The sequence below is a fragment of the Dendrobates tinctorius genome, unplaced genomic scaffold (assembly GCF_039654945.1).
Source record: "Dendrobates tinctorius isolate UK_male_01 unplaced genomic scaffold, ASM3965494v1 ptg000103l, whole genome shotgun sequence".
NCBI classification, from domain to species: Eukaryota; Metazoa; Chordata; class Amphibia; order Anura; family Dendrobatidae; genus Dendrobates; species Dendrobates tinctorius.
Window position 1 is genome coordinate 10,756,315 of NW_027361771.1, and position 23,481 is coordinate 10,779,795.

The 23,481-nt window shown below is 40.6% G+C and overlaps 1 protein-coding gene across 6 annotated transcripts in view; it reads left to right on the forward strand.

Moving 5' to 3' along the window:
- Positions 1-23,481, forward strand: part of CACNA1G (calcium voltage-gated channel subunit alpha1 G) — a 341,842-nt gene that overhangs the window by 150,287 nt on the left and 168,074 nt on the right. For 4 of the 6 annotated variants that reach the window (XM_073588061.1, XM_073588058.1, XM_073588057.1 and 1 more), the window contains exons 21-24: positions 1,796-1,922; positions 2,448-2,573; positions 7,903-7,992; positions 9,171-9,363. In XM_073588061.1, the coding sequence (XP_073444162.1) occupies positions 1,796-1,922; positions 2,448-2,573; positions 7,903-7,992; positions 9,171-9,363 (536 nt within the window). Of the gene's footprint in view, positions 1-1,795; positions 1,923-2,447; positions 2,574-7,902; positions 7,993-9,170; positions 9,385-23,481 lie in introns of all 6 variants that reach the window. The other 2 variants (XM_073588056.1, XM_073588059.1) reach the window with 1 other exon arrangement.

Sequence of the window (23,481 nt, forward strand, 5' to 3'; positions counted from 1 at the left end):
GATCCAAATGTCCCCCTTCCTTCTGAGCCCTCCAGTGTGCCTAAACCACATTTAGCATCCACATGTTTGGCATTTCTTTAACGATGCTAGCCCATCTAATTTACGGGTACATGTCTCCAGAAGCATGAACTGGGCATAACGATCTGGTGACTACAATGGTAGTTTGCAATTTTCAATCAGCAACATCCACTGCTGATTGTTTCTGGAAAACACAGAGTCAAAATCGTCACTACACCTGTATAAAAATTCACCAACTGATATGATCATTTCCAAAATGAGGTCACTTGAGGGGAGGGGACTTTGCTCTTCTAGCACTTAGGGGCTGTGTATATGGAGTCCACAAACTTTTCTAGGAGAATCTGCGCTCCAGGAGGCAAATAACGCTCCGTCCCTTCCGAGTCTCGCCATGTGGCTAAACAGTACAGTATAGCCACTTATGGGGTATTTCTTCATTCATCACAAATTGTGGGACAAGTTTTGGTGCCTTTTTTACCCATTCCCCAGTTTGAAATGTAAAATCTGTTTGTTTTTTATTCACAGTCCTATGATATAAAATTCTCTGACCCACTTGTGTTGTCAATATGATCAGTGCACCCCTAGATGAATTCATTGAGAGGTGTAGTTTGTAAAATGGTGTTGTTATGGGGGGGTTCTGCTGTTCTTGCACCTCAGGGGCTCTGCCAATGTGACATGGCACCCTAAAACCAGTCCGGCAAAATCTGAACTCCAACATTAACTTTGCATTAAGTAATAAAAATGCCTTTAAACATTATCTCTCTCATTATTCTGGCATTTGTCAAATATTAATAATTATAGTAATCCTTATTGACCTAAAACAGAAAAGGTTAATTCTGATTTTATGTCAGGTATTGAGAAAAACATGCATATGTGTCTTTTTATATAGTGTATATAAAATTCTGGTTTCAACTGTATATATAGTGTAAAATAAATGGTGTGTGGTCCCCGAATTTTTCATAACCAGCTGAGAAAAAGCCAACAGCTGGGTGCTGATGTTTATAGCCTGGGAAAGGAGTAATAAACATGGAGTTTACCAACCTATTAATTTCAATGAGCTGATATTAATAGCTTGGGAAGCTCCATGTTTATTACCCCTTCCCAGGCTAAAAAAAACATCAGCACCCAGCTGTCAGCTTTCCCTCAGTTTTTAAAAAATTTAGGGGCCACACACCATTTTTTTAACATATTTAATTATGAACTAAATACATGTACGGTAAGCTGCACTACACTGTCTATCTCAATGACTATCTCAATTGCATCTATCTATCCATTACCTATCTATCAAATATTTTTTATTAGTTACTAAACTAGCTTGAACTGACATAGACAATTCTTGTATTTAAAAGCTGATATTAAAAACGCATTGTACATGGATTGCATACACGTCATTAGGATGTCATACAGATGCTAGATGAGAAAAAATGCCTTGTACTTCCTGGACCATGACACTTGTCCTACTTTACGGAACCAACATCTGAACGCAGATGAGTATGAACTCTTAATAATTGAAAAGCATCATGCATACTAGCTTCACCTGGTGGTACAAATATATGATACATTGAATCACATGGTCAAATCTTGTACTGCAGATTGGGTATACTGATGTTAGGTAAAAAAAATTATTTTGCTGTGATTTTCACAAAGTTGAGGAAAAATTCAGGTTTTTGTCTTGATATGATCACTTCAAAACTTGTAACAAATTGCAGTAATCAAATATTGATGACTTATATTTTTCTGAAAGTAGATTTACATGTATTGTTTGTTCTATTTAATATAGGGTTATAAGTCGCGCTCAAGGGCTTAAACTTGTGGTTGAAACTTTAATGTCATCCCTGAAACCCATCGGTAACATTGTGGTAATCTGCTGTGCATTCTTCATCATATTTGGAATCCTGGGGGTTCAGGTATATTTTACCATTATAATATAACATGAATATATTGAATAGTTCATAGATATTACATTGTAGCAGTCTTACCACTGAACCTCCACCGACCCCACCAACTTAACATTCAGCAACTATCTAATGAATACGTGATAAATGTTTCTAACTGGAATATGTTTGAATATAAATTTGTACCAACCTATGGGATTGATAATATGTGTTAAATAGTTGGAAGCCTAACAATCTGGATCTCCAGCGATCACTAGAAGCCAACCCCAAGTTCCCTATGTCTCCACTGCAGAACATTTACAGTGGAGGAGATGAATGGATGGTTATTTGAGATTACCTCTTACTCCTTCCATATCTATAGCAGACATTGGAGCAATCACTCTCACACTTGTACTAATGACAAGAAATAAAATATTGAGGTCCCAGATGATGACCCTACACTTATCTAACATTTTTTGATAGGTGCTAAACTAATTTATAAATCCTGTTGGTTGAACTCATGTAAAAATGGTGAATATACATTTTTGTTCCTTTCAGCTTTTCAAAGGAAAATTTTTTTACTGCCTGGGAGAAGATACAAAAAATATCACAAATAAATCCGACTGTCTTGATTCTAGATACAAATGGATTCGACATAAATACAATTTTGACAATCTTGGTCAGGTGCGTAGAACAACATGACATTTGCAAGTAGATTTTGTAATGCTTGAATATTAGCCAGTTTCATATAGAACTTGTCACACACTCTAGAATTAGCTAAAGTTCAGTAAACAAGTGAAAACCCACCCAACCATCAGAAAAAATTAGTAGCTCCTAAATGTTAACAGTTGATTTAAACAGTACCCATCATCAATCTGAGGCCGTGCTTTTTGAGTGGACCGTCTCAGACTGGTAACCTGTCTAAGTATCATCTATTGGCAAAAATGCTCCAGGGTCCCTAGTGCTGCACTAAAGGATCCGACTTTCTAGCATAAGGAAGGTCCAAACTTCTGGTTTGTAGGTTTCCGTCAAGCAGACCGGAATCCCACAACCCTCAGCGGCTCTTCTTGCTGTGAAAGAGAGACTTTGCATATTAATCCCTGCACCTAGTAATGAAATGGTCATCTCTCCCTCCATTCTCCCAATCCATCTCACCTCCTCCTCAGTTCTGTTCCTCAACATACAATCCTTTGTCTCTAAACACAGACAACCCCTTCATACCCTCTCCTGCTCCCACCTACTAACACTCTCCATGCTCCTCCTCACTGCTGGTGATATTTCTCCAAATCCTGGCCCTCCTCACCACATTCCCACAGTCATTTCTACCTCCCATCCACGCTCTATCACACATTTCTGAAATCTCTCTAATCTTATACCCTATTCGCCCAGCCCCCGCTTCCCCAGTCCCACTAACCGGAGCTTTATAGAACGCTCGCTCTGTCTGCAACAAACTTTCTCACATCCATGATCTTTTTATTACTAACAAACTTTCCTTCCTCGCTATCACTGGCTCACCCCCTCTGACAAAGCCTCTTAGCTGCACTTTCGTATGGTGGATTCCACCTTTCCCACACACCCTACTCCAGCAGCAAGCATGGCGGAGGAGTTGGTTTTCTCCTGTCAGATAACTGCTCCTTCATCCAAATCCCACTGCCACCCTCTGTTACCCTCCCTTCCTTTGAGGTGCACTCTGTGCGCATCTACTCCCCCTCCAATCTCCAACTGGCTGTCATTTACTGCCCCCCAGCAACAACCTGCTTTGACCACTTCACTCCCTGGCTACTTCATTTCCTCTCTGCTGACATCCCCACTATCATCATGGGTGACATCCCTATTGACACATCTCTCTCAGCTGCCAATAAACTTCTATCTCTCACTTCCTTCTTTGGCTTCGCTCAATGGTCTTCTGCAGCTATTCACAAAGATGGCCACACAGTGGACCTCAAATTCACCTGCCTCTGCTCCCTATCTAACCTCTCTAACTCGCCTCTCCCTTTCTGACCACAACCTACTTACATTCTCTTCCCTCTCTTCTCCTTGTGCACAATTCTCACCCCACAAACTTGCACACCCTTGCAGAAATCTTAAACACCTCAATCTACACTCACTCTCTGAATCTCTTCTCCCTCTTACAGACATATAAGTTCCTTACACAATGCAGACGCTGCCGCCACTTTATATAACACTACAATAGCTGCAGCCCTGGAATTGATTGCCCCTCTCACAGACACCAAAGCTTGCAAAATCAACAGACAACCCTGGCACACCAGTCTGACCAATGCACTGAGGCAGGATTCTGGGATTGCTGAGCGGAGATGGAAAAGATACCATTCCAACGAGCACTTCATCGCATTCGAACAGTACCTCACTACTTTCAAGGCCACAATCGCTGCAGCAAAGCAAACCTACTTCTCATCTCTATTATTCTCCCTTACTCACAACCCTAAACAGCTACTCAACACTTTCAATTCTGCCCTCGTCCCCCAGCACCTCATCCCTCTCCACTAATCTCAGCTGAAGACTTTGCCTCATTCTTCAAGGAGAAGATAAATAACATCAGAGAAAGTTTTGTACTACAACCCCCATGGCCCCTCCTCCTAACTGCTCATTCCTCCTCCTCCAAAACCAACTTCTCCACCATTACAGAAGATCGACTCTCCACTCTACTCTCACCACCTGTGCACTTGACCCGATTCCATCCCACTTGATCCCAAACCTCACCACAGTCTTCAACCCAACCCTAACCCGTCTCTTCAACCTATCACTAACAACTGGTGTTTTTCCCTCATGCTTCAAGCATGCCTCAATCACACCCACCCACAAAAAAACCCTCTCTTGACCCATCCTCTGTATCTAGCTATCGCACAATATCACTTCTCCCCTATGCCTCTAAACTACTGGAACAACAAGTCCAGCTTAAACTGTCCTCCCACCTCTCTTCCTGCTTCTTCTTCAACTGCTTAAAATCTGGCTTCCGACCACATCACTCCACAGAAGCTCCCCAAACTAAAGTCACAAATGACCTATTAACCGCCAAAGCCAAGCGACACTACTCTGTCCTCCTCCTCCTGGACCTGACCCTGCCTTTGACACAGTGGAACATTCCCTACTACTTCAGACCTTATTATCTCTTGGCATCACAGACTTGGCCCTATCTTGGTTATCGTCATACCTAGCAGACTGGACATTTAGCGTCTCCCACTCACACACCACTTCCTCACCTCGCTTCGTATCTGTCAGAGTTCTGCAAGGTTCAGTCCCAGGGCCCCTGCTCTTCTCCATTTACGCCTTTGGCCTGGGACAGCTCATAGAATCTCACAGTTTTTAGTATAACCTCTATGCTGATGACACACAGATCTACATCTCTGGACCAGATATCATCTCCCTACTAACCAGAATCCCACAATGTCTATCCGCTATTTCATCCTCCTTCTCTGCTAGATTTCTAAAACTTAATATGGACAAAACAGAATTCATCATCTTTCCCCATCTCACTCTACTCCCCCAACAGACCTATCCATTAAAGTAAATGGCAGCTCACTATCCCCAGTAACACAAGCTGACTGCCTCGGGGTAATCCTTAACCTTGATCTCTCCTTTACACCAAATATCCAAGCCCTCTCCACTTCCTGCGGACTTTACCTCAAAAAAATGTCCTGGATCCGTAAATTCCTTAAACAAGAAAATGCAAAAAGCCTAGTTCATGCTCTCATCATCTCCCTCCTTGACTACTGCAAACTCCTGCTCTGTGGCCTCCCCTCTAACACTCTCGCAGCCCTCCAATCTATTCTAAACTCTGCTGCCCGACGAATCCACCTGTCCCCCCCACGCTATTCCCCAGCCTCTCCCCTCTGTCAATCCCTGCACTGGCTCCCCATTACCCAAAGACTCCAGTTCAAAACCCTAACCATGGCATACAAAGCCATCCATAACCCGTGCCCTCCATACATCTGTGACCTAGTCTCTCGGTACCTATCTGCACACAACCTCCGATCTACACAAGATCTTCTTCTCAACTCTCTTCTTATCTCCTCTTCCCACAATCACATACATGATTTCTCCTGCGCATCCCCCCTACTCTGCAACTCTCTACCACAACATATCAGACTCTTGCCTACCTTGAAAACCTTCAAAAAGAACCTGAAGACCTACCTCCTCTGACAAGCTTACAACCTGCAGTAACTACCGATCCACCAAACCACTACACGACCAGCTCTACCCTCACCTACTGTATCCTCACCCATCCCTTGTAGATTGTGAGCCCTCGTGGGCAGGGTCCTCTCTCATCCTGTACCAGTCATGACTTGTATTGTTTAAGATTGCTGTACTTGTTTTTTATTATGTATACCCCTCCTCACATGTATAGCGCCATGGAAATAAATGGCGCTATAATGATAAATAATAATAAGGCAAGATCTCACTCTTGCACAAACCATGTGATATTTAGAAAAGTCACCAGTCTGGGACTTCCCACTCTTTCCTTAAGTAAAAAGGGCAGCCCCAGACTCGTGATAGGTCCACTTTAACCCTTCCTGACGTATGGCATACAGCTACGTGATACTTGACTTTGATGCGAGCTCAGCCCACTTCTTTCCTTGCAGATGATTGCTGAATTATTCAGCCATCACCTGCCTCTAACAGCCTAGGGTGGAACAAAGCTCCTCCAGAAGCTCAACCTGTTAAATGTTGATATCAATCTTTAACAGCAGCATCTAATGCGCACCAGCAGGGAAAGCTCCATCACGTGATTGCAGGGTGCTGATGGTTTGCCATGACAGCTGGGAGTCTGCTAAAGACCCCCACACTTGTCATTACGGTACTTCTGTGAAAGCCAGCCTTTATCTGTCGTTAACAGGAGACTGTGATTTTCGCCATACATATGCTGTCCCCTAAGGCGACTAACAAGTACAGTAAAAAGTAAAAACATGTTTTTAAAAATGTTAACAAAATAAAAAAAATCATAAAAGTTCAAATTGCTACCTTATCACCTATTAAAAATAAAGATGATAAGAAAATATTAAAAATGCACATAAGTGGTATCACCAAGTTCAGAAATGTCTGATATATCAAATTCTAAAATTTCACTGTAAACAGAAAAAAAAATCAGAAACGCCTATATTGCATTTTTTGGTCACTGGAATATCACAAAAAATGCTGTAAGAAGCAATTAAAATGTTGTATTTATCCCCAAAATGGTATCAATAATAATGTTGTCTCACCCTGCAAAAAATAAGCTCTAACACAGCTTAAATTGAAAATATTATGGGCCTTGGAAAATGGCAATACAATCAAAAATCTGTTTTTTATTTTTTGTCAAACTTCTTATTTTTTTCACCACTAAAATAATAAAAAAATTTGGATACATTTGGTATGGTATGGTATTGCATTAATCGTACTGATTAGGAAAATCTTATTGTCAGGTAATTTTAATCACACAATGTACGTCACAAAAAAAATGCCCAAAAAACAATGGCAGAATTGCAGAGGTCTCTCATAGTTTCACCACACTTGGACTTTCTTTCCCGTTTTCAAGTATAAAGGTACAATGAATGGTGTCATTCAAAAGTACAACTTGTCCTACAAAAAAAACAAGACAAGACCTTACATGTTTATGTGGACAGAAAAATAAAGAGAATCATGGCTCTTGGAAGGAGAGGAGAAAAAAATGGAAATTGGCCATGTTGGGAAGGGGTTAAAAATACGAAGCTTTGATAAATCTGTAAAGCAATTCATAAATCCACGTCTACTGATAGTTTACAGTGCTAACTATGAACATGTTCCTCCCATTCACATTATAGAAGATACCAAGTGACACCAAGTCTGGCAGAACTATGTATAGAAGACAATGTAGTTCATTATGCAGCATATACAGTATATAGTAACATTTACATTCATGCTTTATAAATGGATGTCTGTGCAGTCCTTATCTTGCCTTTTTCCATTGTATGCATTGATGCCTTGAGGTCTGTACTATGATTGGTAAGAAAAGTGTGTATCATTTGTGTCTTAATAGGCATTAATGTCTTTGTTTGTCCTGGCATCCAAAGACGGATGGGTTGACATCATGTATGACGGACTGGATGCAGTTGGGGTAGACCAGCAGGTACTACATTATGAAATAATAGAGTGTCTGTCTGGCACTGCATACCATTATTTGCAGCAATGTGTTATCTTATTTTCAAATCTTGAGAAAATACAATGAATATTACATAAAATACCACTTCTGCTCCTGATCTATTTCCACAAAAGTTTGATTGGCAAACTACTTATTTACTGCCAGACAGAGATTTTCTCACTCGTGTGTACAACTATGTTTGCACCATTTCTGCCCCATTATGCTTGATAGAGATATTTCTAGAAAAAAAAAAAATCAATGAGTTGATCACAGAATTTCCTTCAATAAGATTCCCCAATGATCAACTTTAAAAGAGACTAATGTGTTAAAATATTCAAGCATCACCCATTCAGTCCTCCAATGTGGGATCAACGCTGCAGTGGTCCTCGACAGTCTTTGTTCACTTCTCTGCAGTGATGACATTATTTACATCCATATGACCGCTGCAGCCAATCAGGTCAGTGATGGGCTACACGATTGCTAGTAAAATAAGTAAACAAGTACCAGTGGGGAACACCGGAGGGGCAGCGATGAAGCAGCAGGAGATGAATCAGGTATTTATTAATCATTTCTTACTCTTCGCCCATTTTTTAAAAAATTCCGTTTGATGTATGAGGGGAACAAGTATCCAATTTTCCTTTAACACAATCACAGCCCAAAAGAATAACTTCTAGGACATAGCTATTTCCCTCCCAATTTGTGGAATTATAATTGGAGAATTTACGGTACTAAGATATCTCCAGTAACTCCGACAATGTGTCTAATTAGTCATAAAGCGATGCTAGCCATATTCTAACTAGTAGTGATGCAGATATTCTATCCCTTATTTTAATTTTCGCAGATAATTTAATATACTTCAGCAGATTTAATTATATTGTGTGTATATATATATATATATATATATATATCTCGTACTGATTATATATATATCGTACACACCGTATATTAATTGATATAAAAAATGCTCCATAAAAAAATTACATACTTTGCAATATCTTAATTTTCTTTTAGCCATGTGCAGGAACCGAACATTCATGTATGTGTATATAGGTATGCAAGCACACAAACAGGCGAAAAAAAGAATGTGCATTTTTGTGAAAATGGCTCACCTGAGTCTTTATTGTACCCTTCCAGTCTCTGTTTAATATGATGTCTGTTCTTTTCAGCCAGTGATGAATTACAACCCCTGGATGCTCCTTTACTTCATATCCTTCCTGCTGATTGTTGCATTCTTTGTCCTGAATATGTTTGTGGGGGTGGTGGTGGAGAATTTTCACAAATGTCGACAGCACCAAGAGGAAGAAGAGGCCAAGAGAAGAGAAGAGAAAAGACTGCGCAGGATGGAGAAAAAGAGAAGGAGTAAGGAGAAAGAGCTGGCCGGTCGGTAGTCTTTGAAAAAAATTTTGAGTGCTGCTTGAGTTTTGACAGGCGCTCACTCCCTTGCTGAGATGGCCGCTTATTAGAGGCATGGATACTGTAGTCTCTTCTTGCATGGATAGGTAGTAAATTAGTTGTCAGGGGAAAGATGGTAAAACAACTTACCATTACTATAAACGTAACTCATAATTGGTTCTCCAAAAGTCAATTTTCTAAAATATAATAGATCTAGGCACATCATGTAACCAAACAATTTCACTGACCAAAAATGCTCAGAAACGGGAAGATCTGTCATTATTACTGCTTATACAATGACACCAAGGAAAGCTTTTCATAGTCACAGTTAAATTAGGCTGAGCAATATTAGTAGGGTATATTACATTGGGATAAAATGTGACCTAAGACCATGAGAGATAGTAGCTCACAACGCTTTGTTTTTGGTTGAGCAGGCTAAAATAATTATCGGAGTACCGATACTGAAAGTGTAAGGGTGGGTCTACCTGAAAACTCACAACCACATCAAACTCCTAAATGCATCAGTTGCTGTTAAGGCATATAAGGGGTTGATCAAACCGGATCATAAATAACACAGATCCTGGCCAGTGCAGTGCATCAGCTATATAAGACAGCTGGCACCCACTACAGATGGCATGGCAGAGCTCTCCAGCCCATGCCATCCACTGGTTACACAATCGTATTTCATGCTTTAATAAAAGCACAATGAGTACATAATGTTATGTAAATTTTCAAGAAGGAGACAATAATATATCTATACATCATTTTTATTTGGATACACAAAATGCCACTGCATAGACATGGCTGTAGAAGATACTGTACTGTAAAATTCCGGCTGTTTTGCAGCCACCTCTAGAGGGAGTATGTGAGCATACTGTATACAGCCTAACAGAATGCTGTCTGCTGCCATATTCTCTTTAGTGGGGTCTATAGACATGTCTGTGTGGGTGATTTGGAGTGCACAGTGCTCTTACTGTTATCTAATGATATATCAAAAAACTAATTGTGGCAATTAATTAACAAAAAAGTTTACATTCTCATTAAAGTTGAAGGGATTTTCTCAACATCATAAATGAGTAAAATTAAAATGTTCTGATAGAAAAACAAGCAGCTTTGCAATTTACTTTTTATTAAAAATTCGTTTCATTCTCAAGGCTAGAAATGCAGGGCTTAACAGCTCTTTTCTATAGACGTTGTAAGCGCTGCTCTGAACCTGGCTGGATCACAGGATCCAACCAGCCTCAGTGCGACTCTTCTCCTCCCATGCTGCAAACGCCAAACTGCCTCTGCTTGTAAAGTTAGGGTCCGCAATGTGACGATGTTGTTGAGCTATCAATCAGGAGCATACTCTCCCCTCCCTCTTTTGGCAAACAGGAGGCTGGAGAGACGTGCGCTCCTCAACAATGAAGCTAACACAACCCCTTTAAAACCTACTAAGATTTTGAATTATTTCTCATAACGCCAGACAACATCTAAACTAGTTGTAAATTTACTTTTGGCGAACCCTTTATTCCAGTTTTTTTTACTTAACAGTACTAACATGTAAGAGGATTGGCACTTTAACAATATAACACCATTCTTATTTTCGAGTCTTTCTCCTTGCATTTTGTCTGACCCTACATGTGCTATCCTAGTATGCATCCGATAGTAGAACATGCTTTCCAGAACGCTATCATTCGCCAGCAATGTGACTTGAGAGACTTTTGTCAGAGCTGAATTATACGTGTTATACTATCGTGCATGTAGATACTTAGCATGGAGATACTTAGTAGTGATGCAATTTAGACAGTAGTATTGACAGTGATTAATTGGGTTTTCCATTTTAAAATGGCAGTACATCACAATGAAGGGGAGGTACTTTTCACTGTTCTTTACTATTTTAACAGTTTGAATATTGAGGTTGGGTATTTTACAGTAAGCACTGACATGAGAGAGAAGAAAATATTAGTAACTTTTATATTTTTTTTTAATGGAAAACCCTTTTAATACATTTTAACGGCTAGCATGCATTTTAGAGGTGCTTATTCTTAATGTACTGTATATTAACTGTATATGCAACTTCTGATCTAAAAGAAAAATCTGAAAATTCAGAGGTTACCATCAATAAGGTTTAATAGAGAATTGTCAATCAAACCTTACGGTGTAGACTTACCAGCCTCTAAATAAGTTTGGATTTTACTGGAACCTTACACCTTGTTGTGCCAGATACTGGGGCATAGCAGAGGACCCTGCAGAAGTCTGAAATGTCAGGCCAATAGAGATTTTTAAAGTACCACTCTGAGGGATTCTTTTATTTCACCACCAGATAGGAATCAGTAATGTATGTTTCCTGTGTGTTAAATACTTACCGCTTGCCCTCTTCTGCTGTTCCCAGCACCACTCCGACTCTCTTCTTTACTGTGTGATCAGAGTTTGATACTGGCCGGCTCAGTTCATTGTTTCACTTCTTAATGTAAGTTTATGGAACTCAGGACAAAAGTCACAGCTGTGGTCACGGGATGGCGGAGGAGGGGAGAGTGACGAGAGCAGTGATGGAATCAGTAGAAGACAGACACCAGTAAGTAGTTTACTACACTCACCGAATATACAATAGGGTATGTGCACACGTTGCGGATTTTTCCACGCAGATTTGGCTGAATCCGCAGGTAAAATGACCTGCGGATTTAGTGCAGATTTACTGTGGATTTTCTGCAGATTTTGTGAGGATTTCACCTGCGTTTTTACACCTGTAGATTCCTATAATGGAAGAGGTTTTAAAACGCTGCGGATTTCACACAAAGAATTGACATGCTGCGGAAAATAAGCAGCAGCAAATCTGCACAGAATTTTACACAGCATGTGCACAGCAGATTTGGTTTTCCATAGGTTTACATGGTACTGTACACCGCATGGGAAACTGCTGCAGATCCGCAACCAAATCCGCAACGTGTGCACATACCCTGATACCAGTGGTGAAAAAAAGCGCCAGAGTTGTACTTTATAAGGGTATGTGCACACATTAAGTATTTGGTGCAGAAATGTTTGCACCATTTCTGCATCTGTTGGCAGGAAAAATGCAGCTGCAAAAAATTGAGTTTTGGATACATTTTTTACTTGCGTTTTTGGTGCAGATTTTTCCCCATTGATTAGCTTGATTGAAATCTGCAGCAAAACCAGTCAAAGAATTAACATGCTGCAGATCTAAACCTGCAAGTCACAAATAAGCAACGTCTGCATGACACTTCAAGATTGTCGTTCACTGGCATCAGGAAACCCTTCAGGTTTTGTTTCAGGTTTTGTGACGAATCTGCACAGTAAAAATGCAACGTTTTCGTACAGCCTAAGCCTCTAACGATAATTTTAATATTATTCTTTATATTTGTTAATGACGGTATCGAATCAAAGAATATTATTAAAATTAGTATAGCTCACATAAAACAAATTTCACAGGAAACGTCATGTAAGCAAATGTATCAATTATATAAATTAATTTTACTGTAAAATCAGGTTCTAACCATTGTTCTAGAGAAACGAGACGTTACATCAAGTGGCTGATGAAGAAGTATAGTGCAGCAGAGCACTTCTCACTGATGAGAAAATGAGCATCTTGTCATTATGTCAAGTTACTTAGAGGAAATAAAAACATCTACAACAAAAACAAGAAGAAAGACAAATCTAATGCTTACACCAGCATATGCTAGGAGTGTATCGATGGGCCTAACCACCAAACTGCTAGTATGAGTGCATTTATTTTAGCAAACTACAGGTTTTCTAATGCTGGAATGACATAGTCTGAACATTTTTGGGATGAAAATGTGATATATGTTTATCTGAACAAATAATAATGCCAAACCATTAACCTTTTTTAAGGCATTTAGCAACATGGCATGAACATATCGATGTGAGCAATAGTAATTTTTGTCTATAGCTAGAGGGGATATGAACACATAGTCTGATCTACAATAGGTTATTGAGCAGGAGGAGCTTAGAAGATTGATATATAGCTTTGTGTGCAAAGATTCAGTGTAAAGCCCCCGTTACACACGGCGAGATCGCTAGCGATATCGCTGAAGCGACAACGATTTTGTGACTCAACAGCGACATCGCTAGTGATCTCGCTAAGTGTGACACGCAGAAACGACCGTCTCCCTGCTGCGATGTCGCTGATCATGCGCGAACGTTCAGGATCATTTTTTGATCGCTGGCGTCACGCTGACCAGCATGCATCGCTGTGTTTGACGCCCCTTATCAACGACGAGCGACCTCGTTGGCGACTCCGAACTCATATAGATAGCGCTGACGAACGCCTATTCAAAGTCTGAATCACTATTATAGACAGTGTGTGACACGGTACCAACGATCGCCGTGGTCGTTAGTGACATCACTGATCGCTGATGCATCGTTATGAAGATCGGCCTGTATGACTGCTTACTAGCGATGCACAAACGATCTTAGCCAGATCGTATCGTTATCGGAATCGTTGGTGCATCGCTACGTGTAACGGTACCCTAAGGGTTCATACTCACTTGCGAGAGACTCGCACTCGCATGTATTTCTATGCAGCCGCACGTTCCAGTCCCAGTGCCGGCGGCAGTGCCAGGTTTTCATGTGAGAGGCTCGCACGAGAATCGTGCGAGTCTCTCGCAAGTGAGGATGAGCCCTAACTTGCTGATTCTGGAATTAGGAGTCCGGCGGGCGGTCCATTCAGTGATTGTCAGCTACCTCTGCATCTATAAAAGGAAATAATAAAGTCCCTCCAACCTCTTCACTCCGAAGACAACAGTGAGCAATCAATAAATGACTTTTTATATATCAATCAACTCCGTTCCTTCTGCTTGATATAATATGTTTATATCATGCTGCCTGCTGAGCGAAAGTTATATTCAATGTTAAAAGTTCCATTTAATGCTCAAGAGGAGATTGAAAAGAACATTGCCACATAATGGCTCTGGGGGCAGCTAGCACATTTCACATCTCTTGGATAATAAAGCCAGGTAATAAGATATGTGCATGGTATAATCTGCATCAGTTCAGGTTCATGTAGTGAAATTGCAAACACAATTATAGCATAGACTTTTATAGCACACTCGAGAATACCCCCTCCTACCATTACTTGTGTTCAGCATTCAGGAGCACAAGATTGAGTGCTCAACATCAGCTGAAAACTCAACATATATTCATAAATCAGTTTTTGTTTGTGCTGCGCCTGCCTACTTTAAAGTTATGATTAATATTAAGGAAAAATTAAGATCTGTGTCTGGCGTAGTAGTTCAATAAATGCAGATAATAATTCCAAAAAATACTTAACTCATTCCCAACCAGGCGATTTTGCATTTTTGCATTTTTGTTTTTTCCCTCCCCTTATTCCAAGAGCCATTTTTTTTTCTGCTGTCATAACCATGTGAGAACTTGTTTTTTGCAGGACTAAGGGTACTTTTTAATGACACCATCTATTTTATCATGTGATGAGCTGGAAAACAGGAAAAACAATTCCAAGTGTGGACAAATAGCAAAAAAAAAGCGCAATTCCACAATTGTGTCTTTTTTTTTTATTTACAGTTTTCTTTTTATGGTAAAAATGACCTGGAGAAGTGATTCTCCAAGTCAGTATGATTATGGTGATACCAAATATGTATAGTTTTTGTTTTTCTTAGGTGATGAAAAAAATTCTGAAATTTGTAAAAAAAGAAAAAAATTCACTTGTGTCGCCATTTTCCAAGAGCAATAATGTTTTAAATTTTCAAGAGATGGAGCTGTATGAGGGCCAAATATGTGGGGAGTTTTTTATTTGTTTAATTTTCAATGAGAGGAAAGGGGTGTAGTTTGAAATGTTATTTATTTTTTTTAACTTTTTTTTTTATTGTATTTGCTCAAATTCCTTTGTACCTGAGAACATCTCATCACATGTGATATATACAGCAATGGCACAGTGTTGCTATTTATGACAAAATTCACGGTTTCTTATGAATACTAGCCACAGGCTGGCTTTCACAGAAGTACTCTTAAGAGAGGCATGGGAGTCTTCAGCAGACCTCTGGCTGCCAAAGCGTACTGTGATCATGTCACAGGAGCACAGATGGACAGTTAGAATAGTGCACCACCATGTCAGTGAGCAGAACTTGGCTGTTAGAGACAGAATAACTCAGCCATCATCTGCTGGCAGAAATGCTGACTCAACTTCTGAGCCCACATCAATGTCAGGGAGCCAGCATATAAAGTACCATTACATCATATATCACTAAGTGTTTAAAGGAGCTTTCCAAGCTTGTCTTATTGAGACCTGTGGAGACACGGGGATCAGTGGGTGCTCTCCTCCGTTGCCCTGGCTGTCTTAAGAAAGACCGCATGGACCAGGTATCATCCCACTGAACACACTCACTCCTTTCCCATGTGCATTATTCCATTTAGACAACCCAGGGTGAGGGTAAAACAGTGTAGCAATAATTTATTGAACCACCAACAGACAATAACATATCTAAGAGTCCCAGAAAATACCCAAGATGGTGCAAATTACAGGCTCTCACTCTTCCGCTGGCTCGCCAAGATTAGAGCATCTGCAACTTTGGGGCTTCCAGAGGTGACTACCAACACCAGTGGCACCATGCTTTTGGCAGGCACCCACAGAGAGGAAGTAACAACAAGGTCCAGAAGCTGACAGTCAATTGAGGTACATGGCCAGGTGACATGCCTGTCCCAACCTGGCGTTCCTGAATGTCTCCAAGAGTCCAGGTGACCAGAGGTTCCCCACTTGGCTTCTCTGAACATCTCCATGGGGCCAGGTGCCTGGATTGTCCTTAACTGACGTCTCCGAATGTCCCAATGGGTTAAGTGATGGCCGATGGAGCAGATCTGTATACCTCCAACTAGGGCCATGGTCCCTTAAGCTGGCATCCTGTACAAGGTCAAATCTGTATTCCTCTTGATGGAGCCATGGTGCCTTTAGCTGTTGTTCTGTAGAGTGTCATTGCAGAAGGATAGAGATCCTTTTTTATACCCACAACTGTCCTCCAGGCCATCATCCACAGGTCAGGGGGAATGTGAGATGAGATGAGATTAGCTCTCATTGTGAATCAATCTGCATATTTTATCCTTCACTGATTGCAGGTCACCAAACTACATGGACTTATAAAATAGGTAATTAACATATTAGCAAACATTGATTGTTCAATGAAACTGTGTCCCTGTCATCCAAAGTTAGCAACATCATGTAGGAACTGATATAATAGATAAACAACAGGCATTCAACAATTCACAAACATCTATTCAAGAGTCAACATTTACACTTGTGGCCAAAAGCATTGACACCCCTGCAATTCTGTCAGATAATACTCAGTTTCTTCCTGAAAATGATTGCAAACACAAATTCTTTGGTATTATTATCTTCATTTAATTTGTCTTAAATGAAAAAACACAAAAGAGAATGAAGCAAAAAGCAAAACATTGATCATTTCACACAAAACTCCAAAAATGGGCCAGACAAAAGTATTGGCACCCTCAGCCTAATACATGGTTGCACAACCTTTAGCCAAAATAACTGCGACCAACCGCTTCTGGTAACCATCAATGAGTTTCTTACAATGCTCTGCTGGAATTTTAGACCATTCTTCTTTGGCAAACTGCTCCAGGTCCCTGATATTTGAAGGGTGCCTTCTCCAAACTGCCAATTTTAGATCTCTCCACAGGTGTTCTATGGGATTCAGGTCTGGACTCATTGCTGGCCACCTTAGAAGTCTCCAGTGCTTTCTCTCAAACCATTTTCTAGTGCTTTTTGAAGTGTGTTTTGGGTCATTGTCCTGCTGGAAGACCCATGACCTCTGAGGGAGACCCAGCTTTCTCACACTGGGCCCTACATTATGCTGCAAAATTTGTTGGTAGTCTTCTGACTTCATAATGCCAAGCACACGGTCAAGCAGTCCAGTGCCAGAGGCAGCAAAGCAACCCCAAAACATCATGGAACCTCCGCCATGTTTGACTGTAGGGACCATGTTCTTTTCTTTGAATGCCTCTTTTTTTCTCCCGTAAACTCTATGTTGATGCCTTTGCCCAAAAAGCTCTACTTTTGTCTCTTCTGACCAGAGAACATTCTTCCAAAATGTTTTAGGCTTTTTCTGGTAAGTTTTGGCAAACTCCAGCCTGGCTTTTTTATGTCTCGGGGTAAGAAGTGGGGTCTTCCTGGGTCTCCTACCATACAGTCCCTTTTCATTCAGACGCCGACAGATAGTACGGGTTGACACTGTTGTACCCACGGACTGCAGGGCAGCTTGAACTTGTTTGGATGTTAGTCGAGGTTCTTTATCCAACATCCACACAATCTTACGTTGAAATCTCTTGTCAATTTTTCTTTTCCGTCCACATCTAGGGAGGTTAGCCACAGTGCCATGGGCTTTAAACTTCTTGATGACACTGCGCACGGTAGACACAGGAACATTCAGGTCTTTGGAGATGGACTTGTAGCCTTGAGATTGCTCATGCTTCCTCACAATTTGGTTTCTCAAGTCCTCAGACAGTTCTTTGGTCTTCTTTCTTTTCTCCATGCTCAATGTGGTACACACAAGGACACAGGACAGAGGTTGAGTCAACTTTAATCCATGTCAACTGGCTGCAAGTGTGATTTAGGTGCCACAGGTAAGTTACAGGTGCTGTTAATTACACAAATTAGAGAAGCATCACATGATTTTTCGAACAGTGCCAATACTTTTGTCCACCCTCTTTTTTATGTTTGGTGTGGAATTATATCCAATTTGGCTTTAGGACAATTCTTTTTGTGTTTTTTCATTTAAGACAAATTAAATGAAGATATAATACCAAAGAATTTGTGTTTGCAATCATTTTCAGGAAGAAACTGAGTATTATCTGACAGAATTGCAGGGGTGTCAATACTTTTGGCCACAACTGTATACTCATATGAACAATAGTCTATGTCTCTTGACCCACAGAAGAAAAACACACCAATTCGAGAGTCAACATTTAGACTCATATAAACAATAGTCTATGTCTCCTGACCTACTGAAAATATATGTCTGGCATAATTAAGTTTAAATACTGTGTCGTCACAATAACTTTTCCTTAGGATAGGTCATCAACATCACATTGGTGGAGGTTGACACATGACACTGTGTACTGATCAGTTGCTTTTAGGTTGAGCAGTGGTCAGATGTAAACAGTGAATGCAGCTGAAGAGCACACTCTGTTCACCGTGTGGTAGTCATTCCTGGTTAGAGTTGAGCGAATATGTTCGGAATCAGTCACTGATTCTGAATTTGCCATATTGGTACCCTATTTGTTCCAAACATATTCAGTCATTTCTACTCCCATTTACTCCAATGACATTTGTCTGTATTTGCAATATTCGCCGCTGATCATAATGGGAACTGAATTTTGAAAAATTCTCTCAACTCTATTCCTGGTTACTGAACCTCACCTTCTATTCCCTTGAATAGGAGTTCAGTTGTAAACCCTTAAGGTCCCGTCACACCTAGCGACGCTATAACGATCCCGACAGCGATACGACATGACAGGGATCGTTGCCGCATCGCTATGTGGTCGCTATTGAGATGTCAGACAGTCCAATCTACCCAACAACGGAGCAACGATCTAGCGTGTCATAGCGACCTTTGTAACGATGTCGGGAACGCTAATCCCCACCTTGTCTTGCTTCTGAGTCGCTAACGAGGTCGTTAGGCTAGGTGTCAAACGTGACGATACAAGCGACTCAGTGGGACATGAGCGACCAAAGAAATGTCCAGACATTTCGGGCACGATCAGCGATACCCGGCAGGGGGGCTGGTCGCTGGTCACTGTCACACACAGAGATCTCGCTGGTAAGATCGCTATAACGTCACAGTTCTAGTGACTCAGCAGCGATCTCGCTTGCGATCTCGCTTAGTGCGACAGGGCCTTTAGAATCGGCACTGCACTCTGAATAGAGCTCTGATCACTGTTGGCCTCTGAGCTGAAAACTGCTTATCAGTAGGATTGCCAATTGTCGGACCTCCTCCAATTTGATCTTAATAGACATAGAAATGTCATTAGTGTGATAAGGCTGAAAAACTCCTTCAAATAACTAAGCAAAAAAACGGTTTATCATATTCACACTTTAGAACTATGACAGGCAAAGACTTCAAATCGGCCCCATTTTCCCAGTGCACCTATCATGAATGCCTAAAATGATAATAATCCAATCATGCCATATTTAAGCTACATCATGTTGCTTCCTTCAAACACCTTTCCATGCAAAATGTATATTATGTGGTAAAAGATGTAATATGGAAGATGTGAGACTAAATGGGGTTTCTCTATCTGGATATTTTGAATCGGAGCAGTGGGCTCAACGATGAAAATAGTTAAAATGGACTTAATGTCTGAAAATAATGCTGAAGGACTGGTTTGGGTGTCATCCATGGAACTGGCATAAACTAATAAATGTGCCCCATTGTGTTTGCAAAGACTACTGATATTCCTAGAGAGTTCACATTTCTGTAGGCACCTGAAGCAAAACACAGCACATCAGCCACGATTCATCAAGTACCTAATTTTCTCTGGAATTCTGGCTTGAAATCTTTGCGCAACTCCACATTGTGAAAAAAATGTGTGACCTGTCTTGGCCAACTGAGCCAACTTGAGGAAAAGTGAACAGAGCTTGGGCAGAATGGTGCGTGACCAAGTTAATCAATTTACTCCACAAAAGTGGTGTAAATTACGACAGATATTTAATCCAGTCAGAAATGGAGTAATATTTATGGCAATGGCGTATGGCTGTGAAAGAGAGCCAAATAATTAAGATGAACACACATCTTTTTTTGAAGATGTTGTATCTTACCCAAGAGCACAGTTCATTAACACTCGAAAGGCAAAATGGTCATAGTCTATATCAGGGTGCTTAAGAGTTCTTATTTTTTGCTGTTTTATTTTTTATTTGTAATGTAGGTGACCGGATGCAGTGTACAGAGGACACAAGGCATGAGCAGTCAGTGAAAGGTGTAATTTACAGTTGTTATAAGACAATTGGTGTTGTTAACACCTTAACGACCTCCAATACGCCTTTTAACGACAGCAGTTAAGGGTACTTAAACCACAGCGACATTAATTAACAGCGCTGAGGAAAAGGTTTATAGCACCCCCCAGAGTCAGAATTTCTCTGGGGTCTCAGAGATGAGACGAGACCCCAGAGAACATGATTCGGGTCAAAAAAGTCAGATTTTCCATTTAATTTCTCTCTCCTCTGATGTGATCACATATCAGAGGAGAGAGAAATAGGGTCCCCTGATTCTCCCCAGTACCTCCCGGTGTCCCTGGACCCTCCTACTTCTCCCCTCGGCCGCCAGTGTTTTCTTCCGGGAAGAAGTGTGCCGGCCGAGATCTGCTGGCCGGCACCCTGCAGCAATAGGAGGTTTTTCCTATTGTTTCAATTTGGTCACTGAGATAGACCCTATCACAGCGATCAAACTAAAAAGAATAGAAAATCAACCCCCCCTTTATCACCCCCTTAGTTAGGGAAAAATAATAAAATAAAAAAAAATTATTTCCATTTTCCCATTAGGGTTAGAGTTGGGCTGAAGTGAATTGGGCTAAAGTTAGGGTTGGGGCTAAAGATAGGGTTAGGGTTAGGGTTGGGATTAGGGTTAAGCATGTGTTAGGGTTAGGTTTGTGGTTAGGGTTATGGTTAAGGTTGGGATAAGGGTTAGGGGTGTGTTGTGCTTAGGGTTATGGTTAGGGTTGGGATTATAATTAGGGGTGTGTTGAGGTTAGGGTCAGAGTTAGAATTGGGGGGTTTCCACTGTTTAGGCATATCAGGGGTTCTTCAATTGCGACATGGCATCTGATCTCAATTCCAGACAATTCTGTGTTGAAAAAGTCATACAGCGCTCCTTGCCTTCCGAGCTCTGCCGTGCGCCAAAACAGTGGTTTATCCCCACATATGGCATATTGGCATACTCAGAACAAATTGCACAACAACTTTGGGGGTCTAATTTCTCCTGTTACCCTTGGGAAAATAAAAATTTTGGGGCAAAAATATAATTTTGTGGAAAAATGTAATTTTTTATTTTCACGGCTCAACGTTATAAACTTCTGTGAAGCACTTGGGGGTTCAAAGTGCTCACCACACATCTAGATAAGTTCATTGAGGGGTCTAGTTTCCAAAATGGTGTCACTTGTGGGGGGTTTCACTGTTTAGGCACATCAGGGGCTCTTGAAACGCAACATTGCGTCCAATCTCAATTCCACCCAATTTTGCATTGAAAAAGTCAATCAGCGATCCTTCCCTTCCAATCTTTGCCGTGCTTGAAAAAGTCAATCAGCAAACTTTCCCTTCCCATCTCTGCCGTGCGCCCAAACAGTGGTTTACCCCCACATATGGGGTATTGGTGTATTCATGAGCAATTGAACACTAAATTTTGTGGTTCATTTTCGCTTTTTACACTTGAAAATAAAAAAATTGTTTCTGAAGTAAAATGTTTGTGAAAAAAGAAATTCATTTTTTCCTTCCACATTGCTTCAGTTTCTGTGAAGCACGCAAAGGGTTAATAAACTTCTGGAATGTGGTTTTGAGCACCTTGAAGGGTGCAGTTTTTAGAATGTGTCATTTTTGGGTATTTTCTGTCATGTGCATCCCTCAAAGTGACTTCATATGTGATGTGGTCCCTGAAAAAATGGTTTTGTAAATTTTGTTGTAAAAATGAGAAATAGCTGGTCAAATTGTAACCCTTTTAACTTCTTAACAAAAAAAATTTTGTTTCCAAAATTGTGCTGATGTAAAGTAAACATGTGGGAAATGTTATTTATTAAGTAGTTTGTGTGACATATCTATCTGATTTAAAGGCATACAAATTAAAAGTTTCAAAATTTAAAAAATTTTCATCATATTTCCGTTTTTTCTTTTCATAAATAAACACAAGTCATATTGAAGAAATTTTACCACTAGGATGAAGTACAATATGTTGCGAAAAAAGCAATGTCAAAATCCCTGGGATCTGTTAAAGCGTTCCAGAGTTATAACCTCAAAGTGACAGTGGTCAGAATTGACCCGGTCATTAAGTACCAAATTGGCTCTGTCACTAAGGGATTAAACAGTGCAAATCAACAATGAACCATATAACGATACAATTGTAATAACAATGAAAGCTTTTCACTATATAATGCTAATGTTCTCTTTACAAGGAGATTATGCCCATTCACAGGGGTTACCACACAAGTTCTTCCTGCAATTCTGGCGGGGAGGTCACCAGTTTTTCTGCTAGCGCATAAGTCTTTCTGACGAAGTCTACTAAAGCACACTGCTCTAACCACACACCAACCTGCCTCCCCTCCACCTGATGTCCTAGCCTAGGCCAACCCCGAATACCGTATGTAATAAATTATTGCTCATGTTGAGTTCAGAATATTCACCCAAAATATATAGGAAATCTACATTGTCCAAACATACTTGAAGATCTGCTTAGTTTTGTCACTAAATTTCTTACAGATGATAGGATCCCTTGAGATGATTGTCCAATTTTTATCTTTTGACATTTCTATATTAAAGGGGTTATCCAGCCTTAGGCTTCAAGTCTGCAGTCACTCATTTCTATACTTCCTGCAACATTCTAAATAGACTGTGTCCAGCCTCACTCAATTCACTTGCATTAATGAAGGCAGCGTCCATCTAGTTGGCATGCGGCCACATATATGCAAATCACAAACTTGCAGTAATGAGCCATTGCTCCTGGTGCCAACACCTGAGAATCCTTTCAGTATTAAGTGCATGCAATGTGAGGTTTTACAAGTTTGCTGTCACAGTTCCATACCTCAGTGTGTCTGGGATACAGTTACTGACAGCTTAGCCATCCAATTTGGTACAGAGGTGTGCTGAAGCTGTCAGTACTTTGATTGACAGCTCAGTCCTCCAGTCTGGTGCAGGGGCATGCTGAGCTGTCAGTGTGTTCATTTACAGCTCAGCAGTGCAATCTGAGACTGGGAGTCTCTGTCTGTCTCCAGGTGTTCATTATCCCAGGTGATTACCAGGCTACATAACTGGGCTGTTTCTCCCTGACCTCTGCCAGACGAACATTCAGCTATTGTCTGGTTTGTTTCTCTGTGCCTTGCTTTCTGTTTATAGATCTTTCATTG